General features: G+C 37.0%; 2 protein-coding genes across 3 annotated transcripts; one reads left to right on the forward strand and one right to left on the reverse strand.

Annotated features, from left to right (window-relative positions):
* The first annotated feature begins 1,839 nt into the window (after positions 1 to 1,839).
* On the forward strand, positions 1,840 to 17,455 carry LOC122668854 (isocitrate dehydrogenase [NAD] regulatory subunit 1, mitochondrial). Of its 2 annotated transcripts, none has more exons than XM_043865408.1 (6): positions 1,840 to 1,934; positions 2,079 to 2,129; positions 5,015 to 5,548; positions 9,624 to 9,863; positions 16,310 to 16,388; positions 16,887 to 17,455. In XM_043865408.1, exons 3-6 carry the CDS (start codon positions 5,024 to 5,026, stop codon positions 17,159 to 17,161), a joined length of 1,119 nt encoding a protein of 372 aa, XP_043721343.1. In that variant the 5' UTR covers positions 1,840 to 1,934; positions 2,079 to 2,129; positions 5,015 to 5,023; the 3' UTR covers positions 17,162 to 17,455. The 2 variants fall into 2 exon arrangements, with proteins under 2 accessions (XP_043721343.1, XP_043721344.1); XM_043865409.1 differs by having other exon boundaries at positions 1,846 to 1,934; positions 2,085 to 2,129.
* Positions 17,456 to 19,777: 2,322 nt separating this feature from the next.
* LOC122669745 (xyloglucan endotransglucosylase/hydrolase protein 20-like) lies at positions 19,778 to 21,794 on the reverse strand. Its single transcript, XM_043866591.1, has 3 exons — positions 21,534 to 21,794; positions 21,231 to 21,427; positions 19,778 to 20,199 (listed from the first exon to the last, which is right to left on the reverse strand). The coding sequence occupies exons 1-3, from the start codon at positions 21,741 to 21,743 to the stop codon at positions 19,809 to 19,811; spliced, it is 798 nt and encodes a 265-aa protein (XP_043722526.1). The 5' UTR covers positions 21,744 to 21,794; the 3' UTR covers positions 19,778 to 19,808.
* Between the last annotated feature and the right edge of the window lie 5,721 nt (positions 21,795 to 27,515).

Below are 27,515 nucleotides of genomic sequence, written 5' to 3' on the forward strand. Positions count from 1 at the left end.
TGGAAGTATTTACAAGGAGGGTGGCATCGGGGAAGATACTGACATGAACCAGCTAAACTTGGAGTTTCTCTGTATGACTCTTATTACCTGTAAAATTTTGCAATTTCACACTCCGGATGCACATCTACACTTCATCCAACCTACTCTAATCCTCTGTCAGACATTATCTTCTATATCACCTTCCTTACTGATGATTGATCCTAGATACCTGAAATGGTCATTTTGCGGAATCTCCATCTCATCAACTTTTACTCCCTCATTATCCGTCCTGGAGTTACTAAAGTTACAAACCATGTACTCCGTCTTCGTTCTACTTATCTTAAAACCTTTTGATTCCAAGGTTGATCTCCATAGCTCTAGTTTGGTATTAATTCCAGCTCTTGTCTCATCCACCAAAACAATGTCATCAGCAAAAAGCATGTACCAAGGAACCTCGCCTTGGATGTCTCTGGTTAACTCATCCATGATAAACGCAAACAGATAAGGGCTCAAGGCTGATCCTTGATGTAACCCAACTACAATTGGGAATTCACTACCTTGACCCCTTGCAGATCATATAACAGAAAGCAAATAAAATTCTAGTTGCTTAATTTTCAATCGAAGCTCAAAATCGAATTATATAGTTGGCATTGATGATCAGATCTAAGAACTGATGATATATGTTGTAAACACATTTTGAATAATTGGGATTTGAAGAATAAAACTCAAGTCCAGAAGGGAATAATCAGAAGTAACAAATGGATATAAGGTCTGAAAGGAGAGAGAAAGGATAGCCTAGAATCTATAGACAAAGAAGATGAGTAAGATAAAAAAGATGAAGAGGTCAAGGAGAAATATCACCTGGTTGCAGAGGATAACCAGAACTGAGAGGAAGAAGAGTAGGCAATCGGCCAGTCTGAACCCCAGTCACACGCTCACATAGCACACATCAGCACTTATACTCAATTTTTTCTTTCAAAAAACTCAGTAAATTCGTATAGGAGCACAGCTGTTTATAAAGACTAAAGAGACTCACTTTAGGACTCTTAACCCAACTAAACAAATGTCCTTTCAAGTTGCCTAAACAAAACCCAACTTAGACTGACGAACTACTTGCTATAGAATACCCCTAACAAGACTTAAACTCACTTACTTGCTCACTGCTCAACTAAACTCTACTATTACTAGGAAACATAAATGACACTTGAGTAAACTACTATTCCTGTGTAGAACCACAAACCCACTATACAGGCTTATCAGTTATCATTAAGAACCGGTAAAACAAATAACCCAAAATTAATCATCATAGGCTTATAATTAAGGCCCACTACAACAAATAACCCAAAATTAATCCACTGAAAGCCCATCTATCCCAACAATGGCTTGAAACAAGGCTTAACCAAGCTCAATTGGACTAGTTTACCTGCATCATACATAGCTGTTGTTTTTCTCCATAAGTAGGACTCAGGAGCTGGGCTTATTTTAGCCATCGAATACTTAAACTTATTGGAGGCTGAGCTGGCATGTGTTGGCAGGGCCTGCAGATTTGGATCTGGACCCAAATTCATGATCTTGTATGTATCTGGCTGTGGAGTCTAGACACGTTTATCTGTCCTGATCTGGGTCTGGAGCATCATTTGCTCATATTCTGACTATTGGATAGATGGGGATTCCCCTGCTTAGGCCATATGTTCAATTTGGTAGCCTATCTCAATTGTATGATCCATCATGAACATGTATTGGTTTTTTGCCTCGATTTTTGCCTGTTGCCATGTTCTTCAGCCAGAGAAAACCTGTCTCATATGGATCCTCACGACTAGTTTTTGAAACAATTTTCCATGCTTATAGTGTGATTTATCCCTTATTTTTGCAGGTGAAAGCTGATACAGAGGCCAGAGGGAAACTGTGAGACCTTATTTCTCTCAGTTTTCCCTTTAAAGCTTTGAATCTTGAAGGTGAGTTAACATTATGACATTGCTTACCCCCTCCTAGGGATCTTCGTTTATTGGGCATATTGTTTGTTTCTATTAGACAATCCATTTACTACTTTTTTTTTGAAGTCTCCTACTAAGATCTGCTTTTATATGTTTTTTTTGAAGGAACAGTTATTTGTTCTGAAGAAATTTTGGAAGGATAGGAAAATTGAAAAGGTAAGAAACTTCACTCTGTATTTTTCAGCTTCTGCTTTAGTATCATAATCTTTTGTTCATTCTCTTTGGAGGACTGCAGTACTATACTTCTTTGTTCTAATAAATTGGTTAGCTGTCAGTTATAAAAAATGATCTATATGCAGAAAATTCACTTTTTTTGTTTTTTTAGCTTGTGCTGTAGCATAGGGATCTTTGGACCTTTCTCCTCTATGAAAAACTGGACCATCATAATTCTTTTTTGTTCTACTAAAATTGTTAGTAATGAAGGGCAAAAGGGTGTGGTGGGGAAACCCATTCACAAAAGAAAAAAGATGTAATATAGAAATCTCGTAGAGTTGCATATTAGTTATATTTAATTATTTAGCGAATTTATATTTGTTGTAGTTTAGTTTTAAATAAAATCTTTCCATATTTTAGAAGGGATTTATTTATTTTTGTTTTGTTTTCAAGGTTTTGTTCTAGTAAGCTAATTAGAATGGTCCACCATTTTGAGCAATTTTGGTTTCATGGCCATGTTCTGATAAGCTTATCAGAATGATCCACCATTTTGAGCCACATGGGTAGTTAAATTTGGCCAACTGACTGTTGAATAGTTGTGCATCTTATGTATGTCCATTCATCCTTGTATTTTTCAACGTTGTGTGTATTTCCAGCACCCTCCCGTAGTCCCTGCATTTTTCAAATTTTTATTTTGCCACTTGGCAAAATCTGTCTTGGCTGATACTTGACAGGTAGGCAGGGGACCTTGGGGTCTACCCTTCCACAAAACTTGGGCTTCATCTTATCTGCCACAGGCCCACAAGACAGATATTTGGTCCATTCTGATTAGTTTATCGGAACAGCCCATTCTGGAAAAGTTCACTCATTTTTAAAACAGAAGTTTTCTGTCTGAGCCTTGGCAGGAAATATGTCCTGCTGCTGGCCAGTTTGTGCCGGTCATCCTGATTGCTGGATAGATGGGGAATCTGTTGGGTGGTTTCATGTCAAGTTTTGTGGACTATTGCATTATGTCATACCATGTATGGGGATTTTCCGCTTGTCTTTTCAGTTGTCCCTGCTCTTCAAATAGAGCTGACTTAACAATTTCCAAAGCATCATTTTACATATGTCAAATGGTGGGTTGGATATAAATTAGATGATGATTGGATATGTCCACAAAGGTCTGGGTGCTTACTGATATTGCCATGTGGCAGAGAACACAAGGATGCAACAATGGTGATTTCTGAGGCTCGATTGGATCTTGATCTTATGCAGTTACACACATGTAGTGTTTTTTTTTTGGTAATTTTATTGCAATTAGATAATGTTAGCTGTCATAGGAGTCAGTAGGAGATTGAGTCAAGTTCCTAGTCTATTTTCAGTTTTAGAATCCAATTAGGAGTCCTCATTATTTTCTTTATATACTGGTATGTAACCTACAATCGAGTAGATTACAGAAGGGAAAATTTTGTTGGTGTTGCTGCCAAGAGCTGTAAGTGCACAAATACTGCTATTTCTTCTTCTTCCCTGATCTTGTCTCGTTTTAGGTGCGTTTTAGGTGCCATCTATCCATACTCTCACCTCTTTCCCTTCCATTAATCCTTGTTATTCTTTAATCTTCTTCTTTCCTCCTTTAGTATTGATTTTCAGAAATACCTCCACCTACATGTTTGCTTCCAATTATGACCTTAAGTCTATTTCTCTTTACTTGATTGATTCTGAGCTTCAAGATAATTACAGAATTGCCATCAACCATATTGTTTAATTTGTTTGTCACTTGGGTGGGCCCATAGCAATCCAATTTAAGGGTTTCGGAACCCGGAACCGCATCATGCTCCATGGTAATATTGAGTAAATTTATTGATAAAGAGTATTTATTATTTAAACACATGAAAAAGTGGTTTACAATACCATACAGGATACACAGGCTGTGCAAACTATAGCTGCTTAAAGATCTATACCAATATGTTTCACATTTCCTTCTTATGTCAGTTGCGGAATTCATTTAAACAGAAGTCGAACCATACATTTCCTCCTTCAGATTTTCCAAATTGTCTGAGCTCTCTTGCTTTGATCTCTGTCAACCAGATATTCGACTAAAAGGTGATTATTTTCCTGTTGGTACCTCAGAGATTTCTTGAATTCTTACTCTTTGTTCAAGGATCTACCAGTAGAAAATTTTAATCTTAGTAGAATGTTTTAACCACACTAGAAGGAAAGGGGGGGGGGGGAGGGGGGAGGGGAGGGTTGGTTGGAAATCAGCATACCATTGGTATTGAGATGGGCTCATAATAATTTATTGTACCTGACTCTTGAGACAGAGAAATTTCGTAACTCATGTTGCAATGGTCTTTGTTTAAGAATATAATCCCTCATCAATGCATCCACTGTTTCTAAAATTCTAACAGTTAGGATATAGGTATGAATTTTGAACTACTGATATGTACGTTGCTATAGGAAAGGGCCAAAACGGAATCAGCTATTCATTTCCTAAATCTTGAGACAGATATGGATCTAGCTATTCCCTTCAATGTGCAGATAGCATGGTTTAAGACTAGTATTTTCTGATGCTATTCTTTCATGCTAGATGTAATGAAACTTCTAACATTTACTTTGTCTCACTTTGAGACAACTGTTGATCTTGACTTGTCAGAAGAAAAATAGAGTGGTTGGATATCATATATTGTTGATATTTGAAGAGGAAGTGTGGAAAATCTAATATCTACTATTCTACTGTCAATGATAGAGTTGAGCATGTTAAAGTTTGTGCATAATAGTAAAAATATGTTATATTCTCTTAGGAATTTTATGCTAACTTTTGTTATATTCTTTCTCTCGTTTTTCTCCCTTCCTCCCTCCCTGATTTTGGCTTTTCAAAACTAGTACTAAATCTAATATTTGAACAGATTTCTACCATGGCAAGAAGTATGCGGCTTCTTAAGCAACTCCTTGAAACTGTACCTCCATCTCGGGGGCTAGGGTTGAATCTTCAGATGAATAGATCTGTAACCTACATGCCCCGGCCTGGTGATGGTGCTCCAAGAGCTGTTACCTTAATCCCAGGTGATGGGATTGGTCCTCTAGTTACAGGTGCAGTTGAGCAGGTCATGGAAGCAATGCATGCTCCAGTGTATTTTGAGAAGTATGAAATTCATGGTGACATGACAAAGGTTCCTCAGGAGTTGATTGATTCAATACGGAAGAACCAAGTTTGCTTGAAGGGTGGTTTGGCCACTCCAGTTGGAGGAGGTGTCAGCTCGTTGAACGTTCAGTTAAGAAAGGAGCTTGATCTCTATGCCTCGCTTGTGAATTGTTTCAATCTGCCTGGTCTGCCAACAAGGCATCAAAATGTCGATATTGTGGTGATTAGGGAGAATACGGAAGGGGAGTATTCAGGGCTTGAGCATGAAGTTGTTCCTGGTGTCGTTGAGAGCCTTAAGGTATTCTTTTTAGGCTATTTTCTGTTTCTTTTTGTTTCTTGATTTGCCCTTGTTGATCAGGGAATTTGGTGATTCATGGGTACTGTGATGCTTTTTTTTTTGTTCTTGAAGAAGTGGTGATCCTTGGGCCTTTTGGCCCTTGGGTTTGTTGTGTTGGTTATTTTTTTGTCCTTTTGGGCCTCGTCCTGTATTTTCTGCCTCTTCTTCTAATAAATTATTATTCTGTTATCCCCATAATTCACACACACACAGACAAAATAAAATAAAATAAAATCTTGTAAATGTGATTATTGCGAGTTCATCACTGAGAGGGTAACTCTGATAGATTTGCAGGAAATACAGTTGATCTTCAGGTTTTCTGTTGCTTTAGTTCTTTACTTTGAAGATGGATGTTTCCTCTGAAGAATGTGTTTTTTTTTTTATTTTTTCTTTTTCTTTAGTCCTTTATATTAATTTTTTTTATTGTTTCTTCCCTGCCTCTCTGAACTAATGAATTTTAATTACATGAAAGCAAACAAGAAGCCAGTAAGGGGAAAGCTTCGTTATATACTGGAAGGTTATAATACTGATTTATTTAACTTGGCAAAACTGTGAGGGAAATATGTAATCAAGCCCAAAATGGAGGAGAAAGATTGTGGTCGGTCTTAATATTTCTCCTCATGAGGTGGCCATGGATGACTCATTTTGTCAGAATTCTTTCTCTTGATTTTTGTTTCCTTGGGGCTTCTTCAGCCTTTTCAGAATCTCATAGACTTTCTTACATTCTTTTCTTTTATCTTTAGATTGCCAGTTACTTGTCAAAAGAAGGGCGCTATACTCTGTTTTAATTGTGTTGCCCATAGTTGAGAGAATTTTTTGATGCATCCTAATCTTCTAAACTGTTAGACATTCTGAACTACCAGTAGCATTCTGTATGTCTATTAATTCAAGCTGCTTGTGAAAATGAATCTGCCATTGATGTAGGACTCGGGATAAAAAGATTAACTTAGGTACTTGTAAATTTGGTCCCAAATTTCTGTCGAAATGGTCAGAATTGGATGAAATATTTTGGTTTCGGCAGGTACTGAAATGCAATGCTAGGAAAACTAGGAGGAATACCATAGTTTGCCGAAGTCCCACAATGATATTTTAGAGGTATGTAAATACCTCATTTCGACCAATTCACCAGAGAAAGAGCCGAAACCCTCGAAACTGGGAGAAATTACCCTTAAGCCCAGTTTTTGCGATAAATCTTCAATTTGCTGCTAGTTTCTGCTGATTGAATCTCTTGACTGAGATTGTGGAGCATAATCTTTGACATTTGGGATGGACTGAAGCCTCTTTTGCTCACTTTTTAACCCCAAGTTGCATTTTTTTTCAAGGCAAATGCCCAACCCTTGCTAATTTCTTGTGGTTTGTTGCTTGAATTGAAGAAATAACACTACGTAATCGTGATGTTAACATCCCATTTGCATGGAATCAAGTTTTTCAAGAAGTTTAGGTAAATATGTCTTAGTTGAGGCTCATATTTTTATATGCAAGACACATTAGGGAGATCTTCAAGTTCATGTAGATGCCTTATTTTTAAAAAAATTTCAAAAAAGGAAAAATATTTTGTTTTGTGAGGAAAATGCATAAAAATTATTGAAAATATTGCTGTTATATTTTTCAACTGAATGTGTGATTAATGTGTTGTCCCAATTTTAATTATTGTTAAGTAGGTCATTTATTTCTGAAAAAGCATAAAAAAATATTTTTTGGGGGAAAAAAAATATGGGATTTACATGAAAAATCAGAAATGGCTTCCTAAGTTGGTTTAAAACTGTTGATTGATGCATGCTTGGATGTTTAGGGTAGATAAGTTCAAGCTCAATATATTCTTGAACCATAAAAAAGGGCGTACCCAGTGCATGAGGCTCCCGCCACTGCGGGGTCTGGGGAGGGCCATAATGTACGTAGTTTTACCCCTGCTTTCGCAAAGAGGCTGTTTTCAGACTCGAACCCGTGACCACTTGGTCACAAAGGAGCAACCTTTTACCGTTGCACCAAGGCCCACCCTCTATATTCTTGAATCTTAGATGGAAGTAATATTTGTCTAGTTCTTGTTTATTGATTCAACAGTGTAGGATACTTGTATCATGGGTGATAAGGACGAGGTTATAGCATGGAAACATGGAACACCCTTGAATTGGGATAAATAGAAAACCCAATGTAATTGTTGGGGCAAAAGGATGGGTGGTGATGGAGTCACTAGATTGAAGGAGCATTTGGTAGGTGGCCTCAAGGATTTGAAGTAATGCCCATACTGCCTTAGTGAGGTGCAGAAGTTTATAGCTGCCCACTTATAGGGTAATATTCATATGAGGGTGTAAAAGAAAAATGTAAGAGACGAGTTCAGTGAGGCAGTGATGGAGAAACACTCAAAGTGTTGGGGAGCAATATGATGATGACATAGATGAACATATGCCTGATGATTTACAGCCAGATGCAGAGGGAAGGGATTCACACATTGGCAAGAAGGAAGAGCCAGGGAGAGAAGGGAAGGAGCTGGTTCCTCTAGACTGACTCAGCAAGAGGCCGGTACTGGTAGTGGTTCAGCATTTGCACTGACAAAACTGGGAAGAAGAGGCAGAAAAAAACTATCTTGTCTTTTTGGTGGGAGCAGAGTATGCGGGCATCCCAACTCGATGAAGATGTCAGTTGCATCGCTAATATGGATCCTGCTATATTCAAACAACATAATGCCAAATGGAAGAAGTTAAGCATCTGCAGTTAGATTGGAGAACTAAAGTCAGTGAAGCCGTGTATAAGTGTTTTTTCTACCACAACATACCAGCCAATGCCACTGAGGGCCGTTACTACTAGAAGTTGCTTGATATAGTAGGGAGAGCTGGCTCATGAGTGAACGGGCCAACCACAAATTAGTTCAAGAAGGTCTACTTTGACAATCAAAGGGATGAGCTTGTGGAATATATTGACAAGCTGTGGCCAACTGGCCAATATGGGAAGGTTGCAGTGTCACCATGATGTGTGATGGTTGGACTGGACTCACTAAACAGTCCATCATTAACTTCATGGTGTATTGCGATGGGAGGACAATGTTCTTGAAGTTTGTGGATGCATCCAAGGGCAAGAAGGATGTTAAGAATATATACAAGTTGTTGATGGAGGTGGTGGATGAGGAACAACCAAAAGGTGGTGCAGATGGTGATCAACAATGGAAGCAACTTCAATAAGGTGGGGGAGAGGTTGACGAACAACTGCAAGTACCGTTTGTTCGTTTGTTTGTTGTTGTTGTTGTTTTCTTTAGCTGTCCGAAAAGGAAAATCACAGATTACATCCCATTATCTTTCTTCATATTCTATATATTGTTTTAATTATATGTGTTTATTTGGTACTTTTCATGATTAAACTTAAAATGTTACTATTTTCAAAAAATAGTATGTGCAGCCATAATACATTCTTAAGCAGGCTGCATATTTTTCTAACGTAATAGATTTGGATTTATTGTAAGTTATAGAAGTTTGTAATATCATAAACTTTATCAAGAAACATAGCCAGCAATAGTTCTTCCTGAACTTGTTTGACATCTTTCGTCTATCAAAAAATTAGGTGAAGGCTTCGATCTTTTTTTTTTCTTTCTCCCTTACCCTCTGGAGATTTTGGATGGTGGCATTGATGCATCCATAAGTAAAATTACTGGGAATATGTTAAGTGTGTAAAGCTTATGGGGCTATCCCAGCGTTATCAATGATCATCTTATTCGCTATTTTTTAAATAACATGACTTGAATACCTAGATACATGAAATTCTGGAATGCAACTTTATTTTCAATACGATACATGGAGAGAGTTTCCTTAACCTCCAGTTGAGTTGCTTTATTATTTGGTTGGTGATACTACCACTGCCCAATGGATTGCATTGTGAAGTTGCTGATCATTCCTTTGTTATTGGTGTAAATTTTTAGTGGGATCTGTGATAACTAATCGTGTTCCATTTTCATTTCTTTATAGTGTTTCTTCTTCAAATTTCCTATCTATTGTTTAGTAGAAATGTTTCTGTGGGATTGCTTGTTCTCATCTAGACCTTTTGTTAGGTGATTACAAAGTTCTGCTCGGAGCGGATTGCCAAATATGCCTTTGAGTATGCATACTTAAACAACCGGAAGAAAGTGACTGCTGTGCACAAAGCCAATATTATGAAGCTTGCAGATGGTCTATTCTTAGAATCTTGTCGTGAGGTAGCAACAAAATATCCAGGAATTAAGTATAATGAGATTATTGTGGACAACTGCTGCATGCAACTTGTCTCAAAGCCAGAGCAATTCGATGTCATGGTATGTTATTTAATGGTTCAAAGTATTTTTATCCTCATTTAGTCATTTATATTTGTCTATCCATCTTGATTCTTTTATGACTTCTGTGTCTTGATTTCTCTCAGATTGAATTGAAATACATAATTGCTTTTTCCTGTGAAATTTTTGAAAAATGTTATTTTTATATTTGGGTGAGTTGATGCTTACATTTGGATGGACTTTGGGATGCAATATTCCCCTTTCATATTTTTGATCCATGTTCTGTTGGCATTCTGTTGTATATTGTTATGTTCTCTTTTGGAGCAATTAAATGACGAATGGTGCAAGGACAATTTGTCCTGAATAATTGTCTTTTATTCTTTTTTCTCCTTAGGAGGAATTCTCGATTCTTATAACTGAGAAGTTTGAAGTTGATGTGCCTTTGTGGACAGGTTTATAATGTTCTTTCGGTAAAGGCACTATAGTTCAATGTACGAGGTTTTGCATCGAGGTTTGTTTCGGTTTCGCAAGGTCTCGAAACGAAACCTACTGCGATATATGTCAAAGTTTCAAACGAAATTTTGCAGTTTCGGATTTTGATATTCTTTCAGTCAAACTCTGTGCATAAAATGCATGGTTTCGATCGAAAATTTGCAGTTTTGATGAAATTTCGACCATGTTTTGAGTTTCGGTATCGTTTTGCTAGTTTCGACAAATGGAAACTTCCTTGAAAACCTCAATTTTTGTAAGTTTTGGCCAAATCACTCCCATATCTTTGTAATGAACCATGTATAACATTTGATAAACATGAAATGATTTTTAATTATATGTTTATTCATTCCTAAAGCATATTTTTGTTGTTTTAATAGAATTATGTGTATTCTAGAATCTACTACTAAATTTTGTGTATACAACATCGTACAACATAAGGTTTCCTAGGGTCCAAAGCCAAACTATCATTTTGGGTGTGTTTTTATTTACAATCTAAGGGTTCTACTGTGTTTAAAGGGGGTATAAAATAGGGTGCCCTACAAATTTCATGACCTAATTTGGCCATTTGGCCTACGAAACCAAACATCGAAATTCCCAGAAAAAAATTACAAGTTTCTGCCGAAATTTTGGTTTCAACTGAAACATTTCGGTTTCGGGCTTGACCGAAATCTGGCTCAAAACTAAACCTCGAACTTTGCTAAAGGTTTGGATTGGGAATATAAGGGCTTTTCTACAGTTGTTGCAGCGCCTTCTGCGTCATAAAATCTGAGATCTAACCATAAAAACCTCAATGATAACCCTACACCCTGAATATGGGCCCCAAAGTGAAAATATGTGATGCAGGAGCATTCCAGCATAGATTGCCAGGCTTTGATTTGTCAAAAAGGGTTACTGTAACGTGTTTCGTAATGGTGACTATCATAGTTGTCAAGGTGTTGCCTGCGTCCAAGCACCTTCTTGAGTTCCAAGGCAACAACACGCCTTGTTTTTAATGCAAGAAAAGCGGCTGTCTTGGATGGCTAGGCATCACTTTGTAGCCTTGTGACGGAATACCTTATATTATATTAGTTTTTTGATACTTCAACAATTTATGTTGATTTATGTTTATTGCTTTGTTATTTTGATGAATATGCTTGTATTATATCCTATGCTTTGTTTATTATATGTTGGTTTTCTCATATTAGGTCATTACTGGCATAATTATATCATATTACATTGACATGACTTCTATGTCATATATAAGCATAATTGTATAAAGTTGTCATTGCTATATTACATCATAGTTATCAAGACGGGAAGGCGACCATGGCGTTTTAGAGGGTCAAAATTCAAGGCAACACCGCCATGGCGGCAAGGCACCCGCCATGGCGACCAAGGAGCCTGGACGCCATGGCGACGCCTTGATAACTATGTATTACATATACTGTGACCTAGGGTGCCTAGGCGCCTCTCCAATGCCTTGTGTCGCCTAATTGCCCCTCCAATGCCTTGGGGTTTATAAGTTATTAGGTTTTTGTTGTAATTCTCCTTTATTTGGTTAAGTGTTGAGGTTGTGGGCTCAGGGTCATTGTTTATTCCAATTTGGTGTTTGAATAGAAGAGGTATAAATAAATAAATACATACTAGACTAGTCTTTACTTCTTGTCAGAAGTAGGAGTCCATTTTATGTTATTAGTTGGTTTCCTAATGGAAGGTAGTTCTCTCTTTTGTGAATCTCTTCAATGAATCAATATAGAAGTCAGATAGTACAGATATTCAGTCTGTCAGGCCTTTAGTACAGAGAAATTAACAGACTGCTTTTACTGTATGGAATGGAATATGTTTACGGCCGTGTTGTTAAGGTGGCGCCTATGCCTAGGGGACCAGGTGGTGAATGGAGGTCCAGGCAAGCCTACCTGATCTAATGCTAATACTTCCAGGAGGCTGCCTGGCGATGGCCAATATGCATTATGCATGCACATAGGTTCCATTTTTTCTACGTGAATGATGCAGCACCCCTCAATTGGTTAGATCAGATGGACCAATTAGGAATCCTAAACCCTCTGAAGGCCTAAACAGACCTTGGGCTAGCCAATATTTGTGTGTTGGGCTTATAATTTTAAGGGTTTCATTGTAATGAGCCTAATCTATAAGCCCAAAATCTAGTATAAGGGAATTAGTAAATGGGGTCCAGGTAACAAGTTGATTAGGCTAATTAAAGGAGTGTAGACACTAGTTTTCAATAATCAATATTAGAATGCTAATAGGAGTAGAGAGTCACTTGTTTAAGTTGGGTTTTGTTATTTTGAAGTGCATAAATGACCCCCCTACCCCACCACCCCCCCCCCCCCCCAAAAAAAAAAAGAGTTATGAATTTGCGAAACAAGTTTTTTCTCCTGAAGAGCCTGTCTGGTTGCTGGTTTGTTCTCTCTCTCTCTCTCTCTCACACACACACACACACACACACAACTTCTCTGATTCAATTCTTCTCATTCTAGTCATATACTCATTTCTCACCAGTTCAGGTTAGTTCTCCATTATTTTCCCTTCTTCCTGGCAGTACCCTGTTTTTACCCTTATTTTTGAGCTATCTAATTCTTCCGTAACTTCTTATTTTCTTTTTCTTTTGAACCAAGAGCTTAAGTGCTACCTCTTGGTATCAATTCTCATTGAATCTGACAAAAAAAAAAAAGTCAGATTTAAATCCTTTCTATCATCAATTGCTATGACCCCTACGCTGTTTTCTTAGTCTTTATGTCTGAGCCTTTCACCCCTGGTAGCACCAAGTGAAATCTTTTATTTTATTTAGTAGAATGGACCCAGATTTTTGGCTGATATGACCATTGATTTATGGGATATTCAATTTCTCCTCTTTCTTAAATATCTGCCCTATATTTCCCTTGATTTCGCTTTTAATTCTATTTCTAAACTCTGTTTCTGTTTACTTAAAAGTTTCTGATTTGAATTCTTGCACTTCCATATCTGTCTTATATAGAACTTGCCATTATTCTTTATAGTTTCATATCGGTCCAACTAGTTCCAATAAATTATGGCAAATGTTGCCCTAAATTTCATATCTAGGGTTCTAGTTGCTGTAGTTTACTTTAGTATACAATTTAGTAAGCCATATTGACTAGCATATTTGTCACGGCGGCTAGGCGATCCAAGGCGACGGAGAGGGTCCAAAAGCAAGGTGACACCAACTAGGCGAGCAAGGAGTCCAAGGCCTGGACGCCTAGGTGATGACTAGGCGACGCCTTGACAACTAGATGACTAGATCTGTTAGAGATGCGTTTTGATCAATTGGTGTTGGTTTTGATTCATGTTCTATCTATCTACACTGTATCAATTCTTGTTGTAATTTTAAGATTCTGTCTAAATTGATTTTTCATTTGTTTATTTTTTTTAGTTGTGCTATATACTTATAATATATTGGATCACATACCTATTGAATTTGGGATGAGAGAGAAAAAGTTAGAAAACTCAAATAAGGGTTTAAGTTAGGGTTCGGTGTCTTTTTCTTATACCTGGGAGCTTAAAATTTGGGAATTTAGGTGGAGAGGAGGCAAAAGGGTGTAAAGTGGTAATGAAGGAAAATGGGCCAAAGTTTGGCTTTACCAATTCCTAGGCGACCTTGGTTTTAATTTAAATTATGAATCTCTTTCAAGTGGATTAATGTTGAATCTATCTCTGTTCACAGTGAACAGCCCTTTTATCTCAATCTTCTTGTCTTTTCTTTTATTTAAACAAGCTTCATTATTAGATTTAGTCTATTTTGCTTCCTAGTTGTTTTTGATCAATTTCTCTAATGGTTTAGCATAAATTTTGTTTTCCCGGTATTATTGTTTAGCATAAATTGACCAGAGTTTTATAAAGCTTTGAGCTGAGTTATTGAGATGTAGTTATTTGTTGAATCTGAGTCCTGATTTCTTCATTATACCTGACCAGCCTAAATATCAGAGCCGTGACAGAAAGTGGTCTCAGATATTGATGCCAATTACTCCGCTATTCTTTCCTGTAATCTGTCTTTTGTTTAATTGCTTCTACTTGTAGATCCTGAAACTTGATTATGTTCTTGAAGTGATCTCAGATCTAATGTAAGAAAAAGAGATATTTTAAATTAGATTCTTTTTCCCCCTTTAAAAAAAAAAAGAAAAGAAAAGAAAAGAAAGAAAAAGAATCCGATTTAAGATTGAGATTCCTTTTTCTTAAATTAATTTCTGCTCTGGGTTGTTTCAGATTCAATCTTTGCATCTATTTCCGGATTCCTTTCTAATTTAATCTTTTAGGTTGACTATTTAATATCCGTAACCCTAGTTTAGGTTCTATCCTAGATTTGGCCCCCCATTATGTTTAGACTTCTTGATCTGCTTGCATCCGTGTTGGGGTCTGGTTTTCCACTAACAGAGACCTCCAAATCCAGTTGTTCAAGACTTAAGGTATTTATAGCAGATGGTAGATAAGTCCAAGAAATCATGTGAAACACCAAAGAAGGTAATTCTATGAGATAAAGCACAACCTCTTACATAAATGGGACTCATAGTCCAATTGACCTACAAATAGGAACCAGTTAATCCCAAGGCTAAAGCACCAAAGTTGGTTTCATGGAGTAACTTCTACGGAATGACCGATGTATTTCTTCGCAAGTGGATATCCCAGACCCACAGTTTCATAAGGCTGGTTTGAGAACAGAAAATGGAGGGACGCTAATACCGTGGTTGCAAGGGTATCTATATGAATAAAATAGGGAGAGCCAAGTCTGATTGACTCCCTTCACTTATTTCTCTTCCTCCTACCTTAAGACGTTTTTCTGTTTTTTTGAACTCTAAACCACCAGCAAGAAGTTGGCATCATAGTGAAGAAGACTCTAGGGAATCCTAATTGCAAGGGGAATGTCAGAAAAAAAAAACCTAGTTGCCCTAGAATTGGGAAAACCAACCACACTAGGATAATGTATTTTTATATGGCTTTCTATGGAGTGTACAAAGTGAAATGACTGCTTCCTCTATTTTTCTGATTTGGAAATTGTTCTGTGTTTAGCTCTCAGCATATGTTGGATAGTGAGCCTTTTCTAATTATTAATGGTTTTTTTTTTGTCATTAATGACTAAAATGGTCAATTTTTTTGTTTACAGCCTCATTCTGCAATTTGTTATTAATGAGATAATAATACTACAGCAAATACAATTATATAATAGGCTTAGTGTTTCCCCACTTGAAAAGAATCCTCACTTCCCCCTTGGGACCTACATACAAAGTTGCTTCTAAGGTGAAAGATATGTATTATTGTGTCTTTCTATGAAGTGTACAAAGTGAATGACTGCTTCCTCTATTTTTCTGATTTGAAAATTGTTCTATGTTTAGCTGTCAGTGTATGTTGGATAGTGGGCCTTTTCTAACTATTAATGGTTTTTTGGGGACTTCAATGGTCAATTTTTCTTATTTACCGCTTTTATCAGTGATGAATGAAACTTAGACCAAGGGTGTTGCAAGCCATTTACACACTCAAGGCAAATTAGAAGGGAATTAGATCTATATGATACAGAAAAGCACCTTGGGAGGGCTACAAGTTCTTCAGGACTGATCTCTATTTTTGACTTATAGGAAGGGGGCTTCTAACATTCACCTAGTGAAGGTTCCATGGACCTTGGTCAATATTATAGATTGTACAGCAGATTTGTTCAGCGAGCAACTTTTATGTATTCCTACTTCATCATGAATGAGCATGCCAAATCACTAACTAGAATTGGTGTATGATAGGGAGCACTTATAAATTAAAGCTTCTGTTTTCTAGCTTTCCTTTAGTATTCTTATTGTAAAGACAGTTTTATCTGCAATTCATGCTTGTTCATTTGTATTGTTTCATGCCAATTCACTAACTTGATTGGGTTATTGAGCAGCCTTGCAAAATTAGGGTTTTATTTAATTCCAACTGAATAGCACTATTTTTTGTTGTTGGTCATATTACTCTCCAACATTTTTATATATAATTAATGCATGTTTATTTATTTTTTGCAGGTAACACCCAATCTTTATGGTAACCTTGTGGCAAATACAGCAGCGGGTATAGCTGGAGGCACTGGTGTCATGCCTGGGGGTAGTCTTTTAAAAATTTGATGCACTCTATCCCTCTTTTTCTTTTTTGACCTCTTTCCAAGTTGTGAATGTAGATGCTATCACTTGAGAATAGGTAGATACTTTTGGATTTTATTATGTTGTCCTTGAGTATTAATGTCAATTTTTTTTTCTAATACTATAATGGAAGGCTTTTTAAGAAATTGATTTATCCTTTATGGCTCTAGTGAAACAAGTTTGACTCAATTGTGTTCGACTGCTTGACAGATTTATCATGGACATTAATTTCATGTACTACAAGAGAATGTTAATTTGTTTTTTTTTTGGGGTGCCTTTTTTCATCAATGTGCATGTGGACAGATATTACTTCAAAAACTAATTGTTCTTGAGAAATTAAAGCTTTTTCCTGTAAAAGATTTTGCACATGTGCATCCCTCCGTTCATGGTTTTTTCCCGTTTCATACCTTTTCTATCCTGGCTTTAAAACTTTCACCTTACTTCGGATTTTGATGTTTCGCAGGCAATGTTGGGGCTGATCATGCTGTCTTTGAGCAAGGTGCTTCAGCAGGTAACGTGGGGAATGAGAAGTTGCTGGAGCAGAAGAAGGCTAACCCAGTGGCCCTGCTTCTTTCTTCTGCAATGATGCTGAGGCATCTCCAGTTCCCCTCATTTGCTGATCGATTGGAGACTGCTGTGAAGCGTGTCATCTCAGAAGGAAAGTATCGAGCAAAAGATCTTGGAGGAGACAGCACTACCCAAGAAATAGTGGATGCAGTCATAGCAGTTTTGGATTGATAGAATTCTATCCAGGCTGCCAACAAACACATTTTCAAGCTCGATACCTTTTTAATATTTTTGGAGTATATCATTCTTTTTCCAAGTCACTGTTGGGGGTTTCCTGCTTCTGTGAAAAATCTGAAAATGTAATCTCTTTTTAGAAATAATTTGAATCCTTATAAAATCAGGAGCCATGTAGAATGCTCAAATAGCACCTTGAAGAAGGTGGAATCAATTTATTGTTTTGGTGCACTATAAAAATTTACAGCTCTTGATGAGACAATTATAATATATTTCTTGTCATTTATGCAAGTATAAACTGTTCTGGCTTATTGACTTGGATAATTCTTAAGTAATGGAAATAATATTTTGTCACTCGCTTCCTATTGGATCATCTCATCATATTATCTCCTTTTTGGTGAATTTGTGTTATTGGCAATGGTTGTCGGGTTCACCATGGCCATTGGTCCCCATTGCCCAAGGGGATTGGTATTATCGACCCTAAACAATAGGGTGGAAGTATGTGATGGGACTCTATGGTGAGGGAATTCTTCCTACTCCATTGGTGAACGAAAATTTTTTCTTTATAATAATTGTAATGCTGTGGCACTATTAATAATAGTAATAGGATGCCTATTACTATTACTATTTCAGCCACATAACTAAGCTTTGGTTGGATGCCTATTTCAGCCGCATGATTGATCAGATTGGACTGAAACTTTATGGACAGACAGACATTCAAATCCTTGCCCACATTTTAAAAGAAAAATTGCTGGTTGTCTTGGATCTTGGAAGTCCCTTATGCAGACTGAATTTGGGGTATCTAAAGTGCATATGTTCCAAGATTTAAGAGACAAAACTTCTGAGACAGCAGGGCTGGAAAAAACATCTCTTATTCCATGCTGGGCATGGTTTTAGTGCATGGTATTGGAATGGGTATTGGTCAACTTGAAAACCAATATGGTATTGGATTGATCGTATCGGACAAATTTACCCTTGATTCTCTTTTAAAAATGGATTTTTTGACCATTTTACTCCTTATCCATAGTCCATACCGTGTCATCAATACAGTATCGACATGGTTTCGGGATTGGTCACTTGTAAAATTGGTATGTATTGCCCAATACAGGCGATATGATATGGATACCTCAAACCATGGTGCTGGAAGAGAAGTCATATTGAATTACGTGGCATTCTCAATGTCAAACTGTGCAAGCTTCCACTTTAAGCTCCTATTGTACTCCCATGACTAGCTCCTTAAAGCTTCATCTAATTTCTACTGGGGACAATTAGACCAAGAGTCCAAAATTCGTTGGATTTCATGGCTTCAACTCCGTCGATCAAAAGAGACGAAAGATGAGTTGGGATTTCAAAGAGACTCGCATTTACATAACCATGCCCTTCTTACAAAAGTAGCTTGGAAATTAACAATGTCCAATATAGAATCTTATGGGATAAATTCACAAAATCAATTATTTTCTCATATGGATTTTCTTTCATGTAAGACAAGGTAACCAGCCGTCGTAGGCATCGCATTGCATTTTCGAAGGACAAAAAGTACTTCCATCTGATCTCTTGTGGCGGATTGAAACTGTGGAGAAAGGAAGAATTTGGGAGGACAATTGGATTCCAACTTTAAAAGGTTTCAAAGTGCAACACCAAAGGCCTCTGCAATATTGTTCCTTAGAGAGGGTGTTTGAGGTTATTGACCACGAGAATCGAACCTGGAATCTTGACTTGTTGGACACCTATTTTTCTACTTTGCAGATAACTCTTTCACTTACAAATTGCTGTGTCTGTCCTGAGTCCTGAGTCCTGACCTTATTAGAAATAGGCATATGGCCTTCGCTTGGGATATTCCTCTTTGTTCTTCCCCTCCCCCTTAATTTTGGTGTATCATACTTTGTCTTGTTTTACCCTTGGTTTTTTATATATCCTCTTTCTTTTGAATAATTTCTTGACCACCGAGTACGATGCAGTTTGGAATTGAACGGTTGACACTTGATAGGCATGACATCCAATAATCCAAAGTCGATTGAGTCGTTTTTTTTTTTTCTTTTTTTCTTTCTTCTCGAGCTTGGCACTGTTGCATGTCGCCCCTGCCACATGTTGAGCTCTAAGACCCAAACTACACTTGTAGGGAATTGGAGAAGATTATTTACCCCTCTTTTAATTTTGATGGTTGATGCCTTCTTGGCAAGTGTATTTTTCTTTTTTTTTTTTTTTTTTTTTTTAATATATTTAAACTTTTATCAAAAAAATTAAAAAGTATGACCATGTTGTTGACGTGAAGAAAAAGTATATAGCTACTTCAACAAAGTCAACCTAGTTTTCTAATGAGAATACCCTAGTGTGTTAACTCCATTGGGGACTTATCACTAAAAAAATATTTATGGGTTTCTTCTTGTTATACTTTTTCTTCATTTCTTTCTTTTCAAGGGAAGTACATATTTGAATCAAGAAAGGATAATTCTCCCTATATTCCCTATACAACTCAAAACCATATCACACAAACAAAACCTCAGCCTTTTAGTTATTTACAAATCCATACAATAATCAAATTAAAGAATCCAAAAAAAAAATAAAATAAATAAAACTAAGTACAGGAGCTGGTTTTCAAATTATGTGAAACCACCAAAATTAATTTTTCTGCAAGCTACTATCTCTATTGGAGTAGCCCTGCAGCACACTCTGTAGGATTAAATTTTGAGGGATCACTTGTGCAGTAATCATAAAATATGTAATTCCTGTGAATATGTGCTAACATCTCTTTCTCAAACATGGTTATTGTATGTGTCTTCCAAAAGGCATTATTATGGTTAGAACAAAGTGTGTTGTTACCATGTCCAGTCCATACACAACCATCAACTTCATAATCTCTGTAAGAGACAATGAAAGGAGCATAACTCATATTAAGCTTTATTTTTCCATATTCTGTTGCCCAAGAACTTCCATCCCATATAGTTGCATATAATGTCATTGGTTGTTGGTTTGGATATGGAATTCCTTCTCTTCCAGATTTGAAAAAATCAATTGGAATGTCATCCACATAGAAACTGCAAATTGAAAAACAAAAAACAACAAAAACAAATTGTTAGAACTCATGATATGCTAAAGATATAAATTAAGAAATCTTTAATTTGTTGGTAATGTTGATCCCTCTAATTAGTATCTTTTCTAGTTTTTATATTTTTGCACGCACTAAACCTCTTTGCTCTGATACTATGTTTCATTTAAAAGCTCGAACTATTAGGGAAAGACAGCGTCAATGTATACATCAACAAACTTCACTCAGAAACAAGTGCAAGTTCTTCCCTTCCTATTCAACTTATTCAAATTTGGATGGCTCACTAGTAAAAGACCATATCCAAGCTTGCCTTCTTCACAGGCAAAAGGAATGTTCCTGCTACAAGACTCGCAGCCAAGGAAATGGGATCTTAAAGGGTATTTTTGAAAATACAATAACTTAGGAGGGTATTTATGAACCCAAAGGGGAAGTGAATTATTCCATTTCCTTGGCTGCTAGCCTTGTAGCAAAAACATTTTTCTGGTTTGTATTCCTGGGATCGGTAAAAAGTGCCAAAAAACCGGGTTTTGGTATTGGTCAGTGCCATTCAAAAAATATTAAAAAGTAAAAAATTCAAAAAAGGGTTAATCCCGGAAATTAATCCTCTCAAGGGTATCACACTTAAGAGTCCAACCCTCCACTCAACACTTGAAAAGATAAAAAGATGTCACTGCCCATGTTTTTCCGATTGGATTCTTAAGTGTGGTACACTGGGCATAGTACACCGCACTTGAGGGGATGAAAATCCGTTAACCCCCACTCCTTGATCCCAAAAAAAAAATATTCGATCAAAAAAACCGAAAAAAATCATGCTTATTGGATCGGATCGGGCGATCCAACTGGGTAGACCAATCCAGGGAGCAATCCACTAATACCGGGTAGGATCGGTCATTAATCGGGATCGTTCTAGGGCGATACCGACAACTAGTATTATCAACTCAATGGACTTAGTCTACTATATATATATGTGTTGTGTCTGTGACTCTTGTGTGTTTATGTTGATTTTGAAGAAAAACTTACATTATTTGTTGAGGATTCCATAGAATTGAGTATTTGTGGAACTCAATTGTTGGATCAAACCATAATCGAATCCTTTGTTCCCTGTTACCTACTCCTCTTGTAAAGACATTAGTCTGAAGAATATATTTGCTGCCATCAACATGACCCAAAAACTCTAAATCAAGCTCATCATGCCATTCACCTCTTGTAGAGTTAAGCTGTTCCAATAAACAAGAAATTAATCATCATAAGTTCATAACCCAATATTATAAAAGGCAACCAAAAAAAAAAAAGGAATTAATATTAATGGTGGTAGAAGCATACATAGAAAGTGGTGACTGTTCCAGCAGAATTTCCAGGTGGGAGTTTCATTAGAATATCAAACTTTCCATAGATGAAAGCTCGTTTGGATTGGAAACCTGAACCACTATATTGATCAAGGCTGAGTTCGATTTCTTGTCCATCTTCAGACAACTTCATACGTTGTTCTCCAAACAAATATTCAACTTCTGAACCCAAATCCGCAGAAGACATGGAAATCAGAAACCAAGACAGAAGAGGAAGAAGCAGAAGCAAATAACCCAACTTGGGCATCATCTTTGAAGAATTAAACAGAGGAGAGAGAGAGAGAGAGAGGTAGAGAAGACAAATATGTATATTTAAGTTGATTTTTTTTTGAGTTGGTTTACTTGTAGGAATAGGATTTATAGTAGGAGCCACTATGAATGAGAAAAGAAACAAAGAATCTAAATTGGGTAGCGTTTGATTGTTGTGCTACAAAAAAGAATCAATTTTTTTTTAGCTCTCGTGGCATTTGACCACACGAGGCGACGTTTCAACTTTCATGAATGATTCATTCAATAAATTGTTTTATTTATTTATTTATTGGAGAGAGAGAGAGATAGAGAGAGAGAGAGAGAGAGGAGGGCTTCCCATTCAGGTAGATACATCTCTCAAGTCAAACCAATCATGTACGGCATGAGAAATGATTTTATCAATAGAAGACCCACAAGATTATGAAGAAGAGAGAATGTCAGTGTGGGATCAACATGAACAAGATGTAAAAGGGTGTGGAAAAACATCCTTATACTGTCAGCGTGTGAATATTTTTTCCTTCCTCAACAACCTATGTAGATAAACATATTTCAACTACGCAATTATCTGTCATGTGGTAGATAGAATGAGGCAAAACTTGTGTGGAATGATAGACTTAATATTGTTGCGTGCCAATATTTCAAATTGTAGTCTATTTGGAAGCCAAGTGGCAAAATAAAGCTTTACAAACTTAGCAACTGAGTGAATAGATGATTGAAAAATATAATTATGTATACTAATACATGAGAGGGTATTTGATTAAAGGAGAAAAGTTCCCTGCATGGGACCACAGAGAGGCTACGCCCAGACACATTGGGTGGGCGAAAATGACCGCCCCACCCCCATGAATGGCGGAATTTTTGCCCCCAATGTGTCAACGCGTGTGTTCTCATTGGCTGCCGCGTGCGAGTGATCCCTGCACTCCCATGCATGCAGAGAACGATTCCCCTTGATTAAATTAAATTCTAAATCTTAACATGTGGCTAATCTAAACATAGACTTATCTATCTAATGGTCAAATTTGCCATATCATCCTTCCACGTGCCTCAAATAGTGAACCATTGACATAACCTTATCTCAAGGGTCAGTGTAAATTAAATTATTCTTAACAAAAATTAACATATTATTAATTATTAAATATGTTTAGATCAAGTTTAATTTCAATCTGATTAGCAAGAAAGTACAATGCATGGATAGACCACATTTTTAGGGTTTAAAAAAAAAAAGGAGAGAAAAGAAAGAATGAAGCTGAGTGTGACTACTTGTCCACGTATGGGCTTTACTAAGTAGATCTTATTTAATTGCTTGAACTAGAAGCTGCCCCACATTTTCCATGCAAGCTACATGCAATGCATATATACAAGAGGTTTTTTTTTCTTTATCATCATTATCAAAGAAGAGAGAGAAGATAAAGAAAACCCACATAAATTTTGATATATGGTTTAATCTTTTGATTGAAATGGACATTGTAACCTCTAATTCGAAGAAAAAAATTTGAGTACGAATCACAAGGTCTTTTAGAAAGTCCTTTAAGAAATCTTTCCTTCACTTAATTTCCATCTATTTTCTTATTTAGAGCTATAAAGTTCTGGAATTTGGGTGAAAATTTAATTCTAGTTAATAATTCTGTTCTAACCCTAGAATGTAAATAAATAAAAAACTTGACATAGAATTTTTTTTTTAGGGCTATATGGATATTTTAATAAATTATCTGTATAGGGTTTCAATATATATTTTTAGCGAAGGTTCTTTCTCTGTAATCAATCTGAGAGAGGTGCGAGAGCAAACGATTGTAACTCTAATTAATAACTCTGTTCTTTCTCTTACAATCGATTTTGTGATTGTTTGTTTACGATTTTTATTCTTTTCTGCATCATTAAATTGGAAATCGGTGATCCAATTCCGATCCCCCAAACAGCGGGTCCAACTAGAAGAAAACTCTCTAGGTCAATAGAGGGTTGATAGTAGGGCTGTGCAGAAAGGCATCCCTAGATGGGCTAGTCAAGAAATCATTCCCCTTTCAATAATTTGAACTGCTAATATATAACATATTTAAGGCTAGCCACCCTTGACGTAAACAAACTTAAATAAATAAATTATAATATTGTCAAGCATACTTCAATGGGGGTGGGCGGGTTTAGGTTAGTTGGTAACATATTATAACATTAATTAAGCAATAATTGTTCCTTTATTACATCAATGATTCACTAACAAATATGGGTCTAAATATATAGAGCTGATTAATGAAGAAAAAGAAAGCCATGCAGGTAATCGACCCCATTAATTAGTTGGGATAAGATTAATTGAATTATTGTTTGTTCTTATTGTTGTTATTACACAAATGATTCAGTAGGATTGGCTTCTGATTTGGACCGTGGACATGCATAATTGGGGAAAGTTTAGGGGAGGAATGTGTAATTAGGTCAGAGTATAGAGAGGGACATGTAATTTTCCCAAAATAATATGGTGCATTTTCTATATATGTGACACTAAGGGGTGTCAATTCTAAGCCCGTGCCGATATGATCGACCTGTCTCAACCGGTAAAAGCTCAAAACTAGCCCGACACATTAGCTAAATGTATTGAGTTAAGGCTCGGCATGTTAGCTAAACATGTCGGTCACAGTGCAAGGGGATGGACCGATGGGCGCCCGACCGAGCCCAACACGTTTAAGCATGTTTATGGACCATTTGTTTTATTTCAATTGCCCCATAAATTTCCCTATTTTATCTCAAATATACATTTTCTTAATCATCTTCATTAATTTATCATTTTGCATTACGTAAGCTATAAATAAAGTACTATTGGGCGAGTAAAAACATATAATTGATAATTGTATAATATTGCACTATGAAGTTGATAAATTAAAAATAAATGGAGCACATAATTAAGGTCATTTATATTGTTTGAAATTTCATCATATGTTTGTCCATTAAGATTAAGGGTCATAGAGGTCCAAATAAATTTAAAATTTACTTATAGATGTCTATTAGACCAGTAAAGAACATTCTCTCAAGTAAGTTCTTGTTTTATCACCAAGAATTGAGTCTCATTAAGAGCCATATGAACCAAACTTGTATAGCCTATTAGTATGACCCCGCATATAGGCACGTTTAACCTGTTTATAGTCTGTTTAGTACAAGCCTGATTATAGACTAGTACCCAGCCATCCATTTACAAATAGAATCATGCCTAGTATAAGAGGACCGATTATTTAAACAGACCGATCATGGAGCGGGATCCTAAAGTAAAGGGGACCGATTAAACCTGACCGAAACCAACCCGGACCAACCAATTGACACCCCTAATGACACTAATATCTGTCGTGTCATTGGTTGGTTGTATTCAGGTAGAATCATTTGTATTATTCAGTTCAGTCGAATAATTCTCAAATCAAATTAATCGGAGATTTAAACAACTATTTTATTGTGGATAAGAAGGTTCAATGGGCAAAATTGCGAGGATTTGTTTATTTCGACTGCGAACCAAAAGCTCCAAAAGTCTAAAACGAAAATTATATATTTTTTAAAAAGGAACAAGATGGTTAAGCATGTAGAGATTGATCGAAAATACATGAGAAGAGGAAATAAAATTTCAAGGGTCAGCTGTGTTCTCTCTCTGGGGAACATGGCCTTTGCATGCGTGTGGGGGCCAATGAAAACGTACACATTGGCATTTATGAGGGGTGAAATTTCTACCTTTCATGGGGGTTGGGGGTGAGATGGTCATTCCCCACTCTCTATCTGGGTGTGGGCGGTACACTCCCTCACAAAAAACTTTCTTCTAAATTTCAAACACCCAGAATCCATCATGACAATTGCTAGCATAGTTAGTGATACCCTTGCGAGTAGATCGATAGCAAGGATCATGGGGTTGACTCTCCTACTCCATCATGAGGATGGGTCAGAAGGATTAAAAGATCAGAGATTAAATAAAAGGCAAGAGATTGTTGTTTGGTCGTATAACGCTTGCATCAGTATTGGTGCCAATGAGAACACACGTAATGGCATCAACATAAATGAGATTTTTTATTTCATGGAGGCAGGATGGTATCTTTGTACGCTCCAATGCCTGACGCAGTACCAGGTAGTGTTCTTTTTCTATTAAATATAAAATATAATTCTTATTTAAAAAAAAAAAAAAAAAAAACCAAAATCAACATGATTAGTGGTCCTAAACTAGTTATGTTTTTGTCTTGAAAAAAAAGAACTTGTTTGGTAAACCTAAGCCTCTTTAACACTTTATTTTGGATGATATATAAGAAGCCCTATCTTCTTGGATATGAAAGAACTGGCAACTCAGCAGAAGGGTATATAATTAAGAAACTTCCAATAAATATATATATATATATATATATATATATATATATATATATATATAGCTATAATTGAATGGGATCTCCTCCTTTTATAAGATCCCTGTAGAGGGACAACTACTTCCAATAAAACAGACAAAAGGATATCATCAGTAGTAGATATTATCTATCAACTGTTCGATCAATTGCAGCAGTCACTCTCATACGTACCCACTTGATGATTCCGTCCGTCACCAATACATATCTTCCTTCTATAACCCCCCAAAGGTTTGGTCACCCTGAAAGCCATGTCCGAACTGCCTAAATTAATATATATTGACCCTTATTCTCTCTCTCTCTCCCTTTCACAACTTCCATAACAGATTAGAGCGTCACAGCCACCATCTTTATATCTTTATTAGGTTGGATGCATGATACACAACAGTAGTTGTAACAGAATTGCAACCTGGAAAAAACCAAAGAAAGTTGTGTTCTTTCGATCTTTGAAATTAATTTTTGGGGGATTGCTGGTCGGCCGTGCCATCATGGTTCGGAGAGTTGGTTAGGATCAAAGTTATGAGTTTAGGGCATTTCAGGAACTAGGTGTGCAAGTTTGACCCAAACGGTCCGAGCTCGCCCTGAGCCCGAACAGGGCCTGGGTCAGGGTTGGGAATTTTTGGCCTTGAATCAGCTGGGCCAGGCCAGGTTTGAGGCCTCAAGCTAAACTTGGTCTAGCCTGACCCGACCATGTCTTATCCTACCTATTCGTCTTTCTTTCTTTTACTTCTTCTTCTCAGCCTGACCAGCTCATGCATCCTCCTTCCCCATGATGGTTCGGGTCAATCAGATCTGCCTGGCCTAATCAGGGTTGGGATTTTCTGGCCCCGATTTCTTCTTTGCCAGTATATGACTATTTTGATCTTTCTCTCCTCTGTTGACTTTTAAGCCAATCTTGATCGAATCATAGTTTTTCCACATGTGATAGTCCATTTGTACTAAAACACATGGATATTGGTTGGTGGCTAAAATTTGAGGAGCTATGTGTAGGCAACTTGGGAAAATTTTGGAACGAAGGGAGCCCATGAAGTCATCACCTAGGATTAGGCCCATGAGCTATAAAATTTAGAATGCCAAAATTACTCCAATGAAAGTTGGACTCCAAATTCTATCTACCCTAAGATATAAGGATCAGAGGTTACGGTGCCGAGGAGTATTGGGCACTGATACATCCAATATTCATCGGGCCAATCAGTGGCCGCCACGTGTCACAGGGCGACCCGCTCCAGAACCAAGGGAAACGAACCAGGGTCCCAATACCCGGGCGCGGCCAGCACCAAGGCGTGGCCTCCACTCGGGCGCAGCCTCACCTAGGCGTGGCCACAACCAGGAGGCCTCTCACCCAGGCGCGGCCACACCCA

The sequence above is a fragment of the Telopea speciosissima genome, chromosome 7 (genome assembly GCF_018873765.1).
Source record: "Telopea speciosissima isolate NSW1024214 ecotype Mountain lineage chromosome 7, Tspe_v1, whole genome shotgun sequence".
Taxonomy (NCBI): domain Eukaryota; kingdom Viridiplantae; phylum Streptophyta; class Magnoliopsida; order Proteales; family Proteaceae; genus Telopea; species Telopea speciosissima.

Coding starts and splice junctions, on each gene's coding strand:
- LOC122668854 (XM_043865408.1), top strand. CDS start 5,024: ATGGCAAGAAGTATGCGGCTTCTTAAGCAACTCCTTGAAACTGTACCT. Junction 9,864..16,309: donor CAGAGCAATTCGATGTCATG/GTATGTTATTTA, acceptor TATTTTTTGCAG/GTAACACCCAATCTTTATGG. Junction 16,389..16,886: donor CACTGGTGTCATGCCTGGGG/GTAGTCTTTTAA, acceptor GATGTTTCGCAG/GCAATGTTGGGGCTGATCAT.
- LOC122669745 (XM_043866591.1), bottom strand. CDS start 21,743: ATGTCTTCTGCGGATTTGGGTTCAGAAGTTGAATATTTGTTTGGAGAA. Junction 21,428..21,533: donor GAACAGTCACCACTTTCTAT/GTATGCTTCTAC, acceptor TTATTGGAACAG/CTTAACTCTACAAGAGGTGA. Junction 20,200..21,230: donor TGGAATCCTCAACAAATAAT/GTAAGTTTTTCT, acceptor TTCAATTTGCAG/TTTCTATGTGGATGACATTC.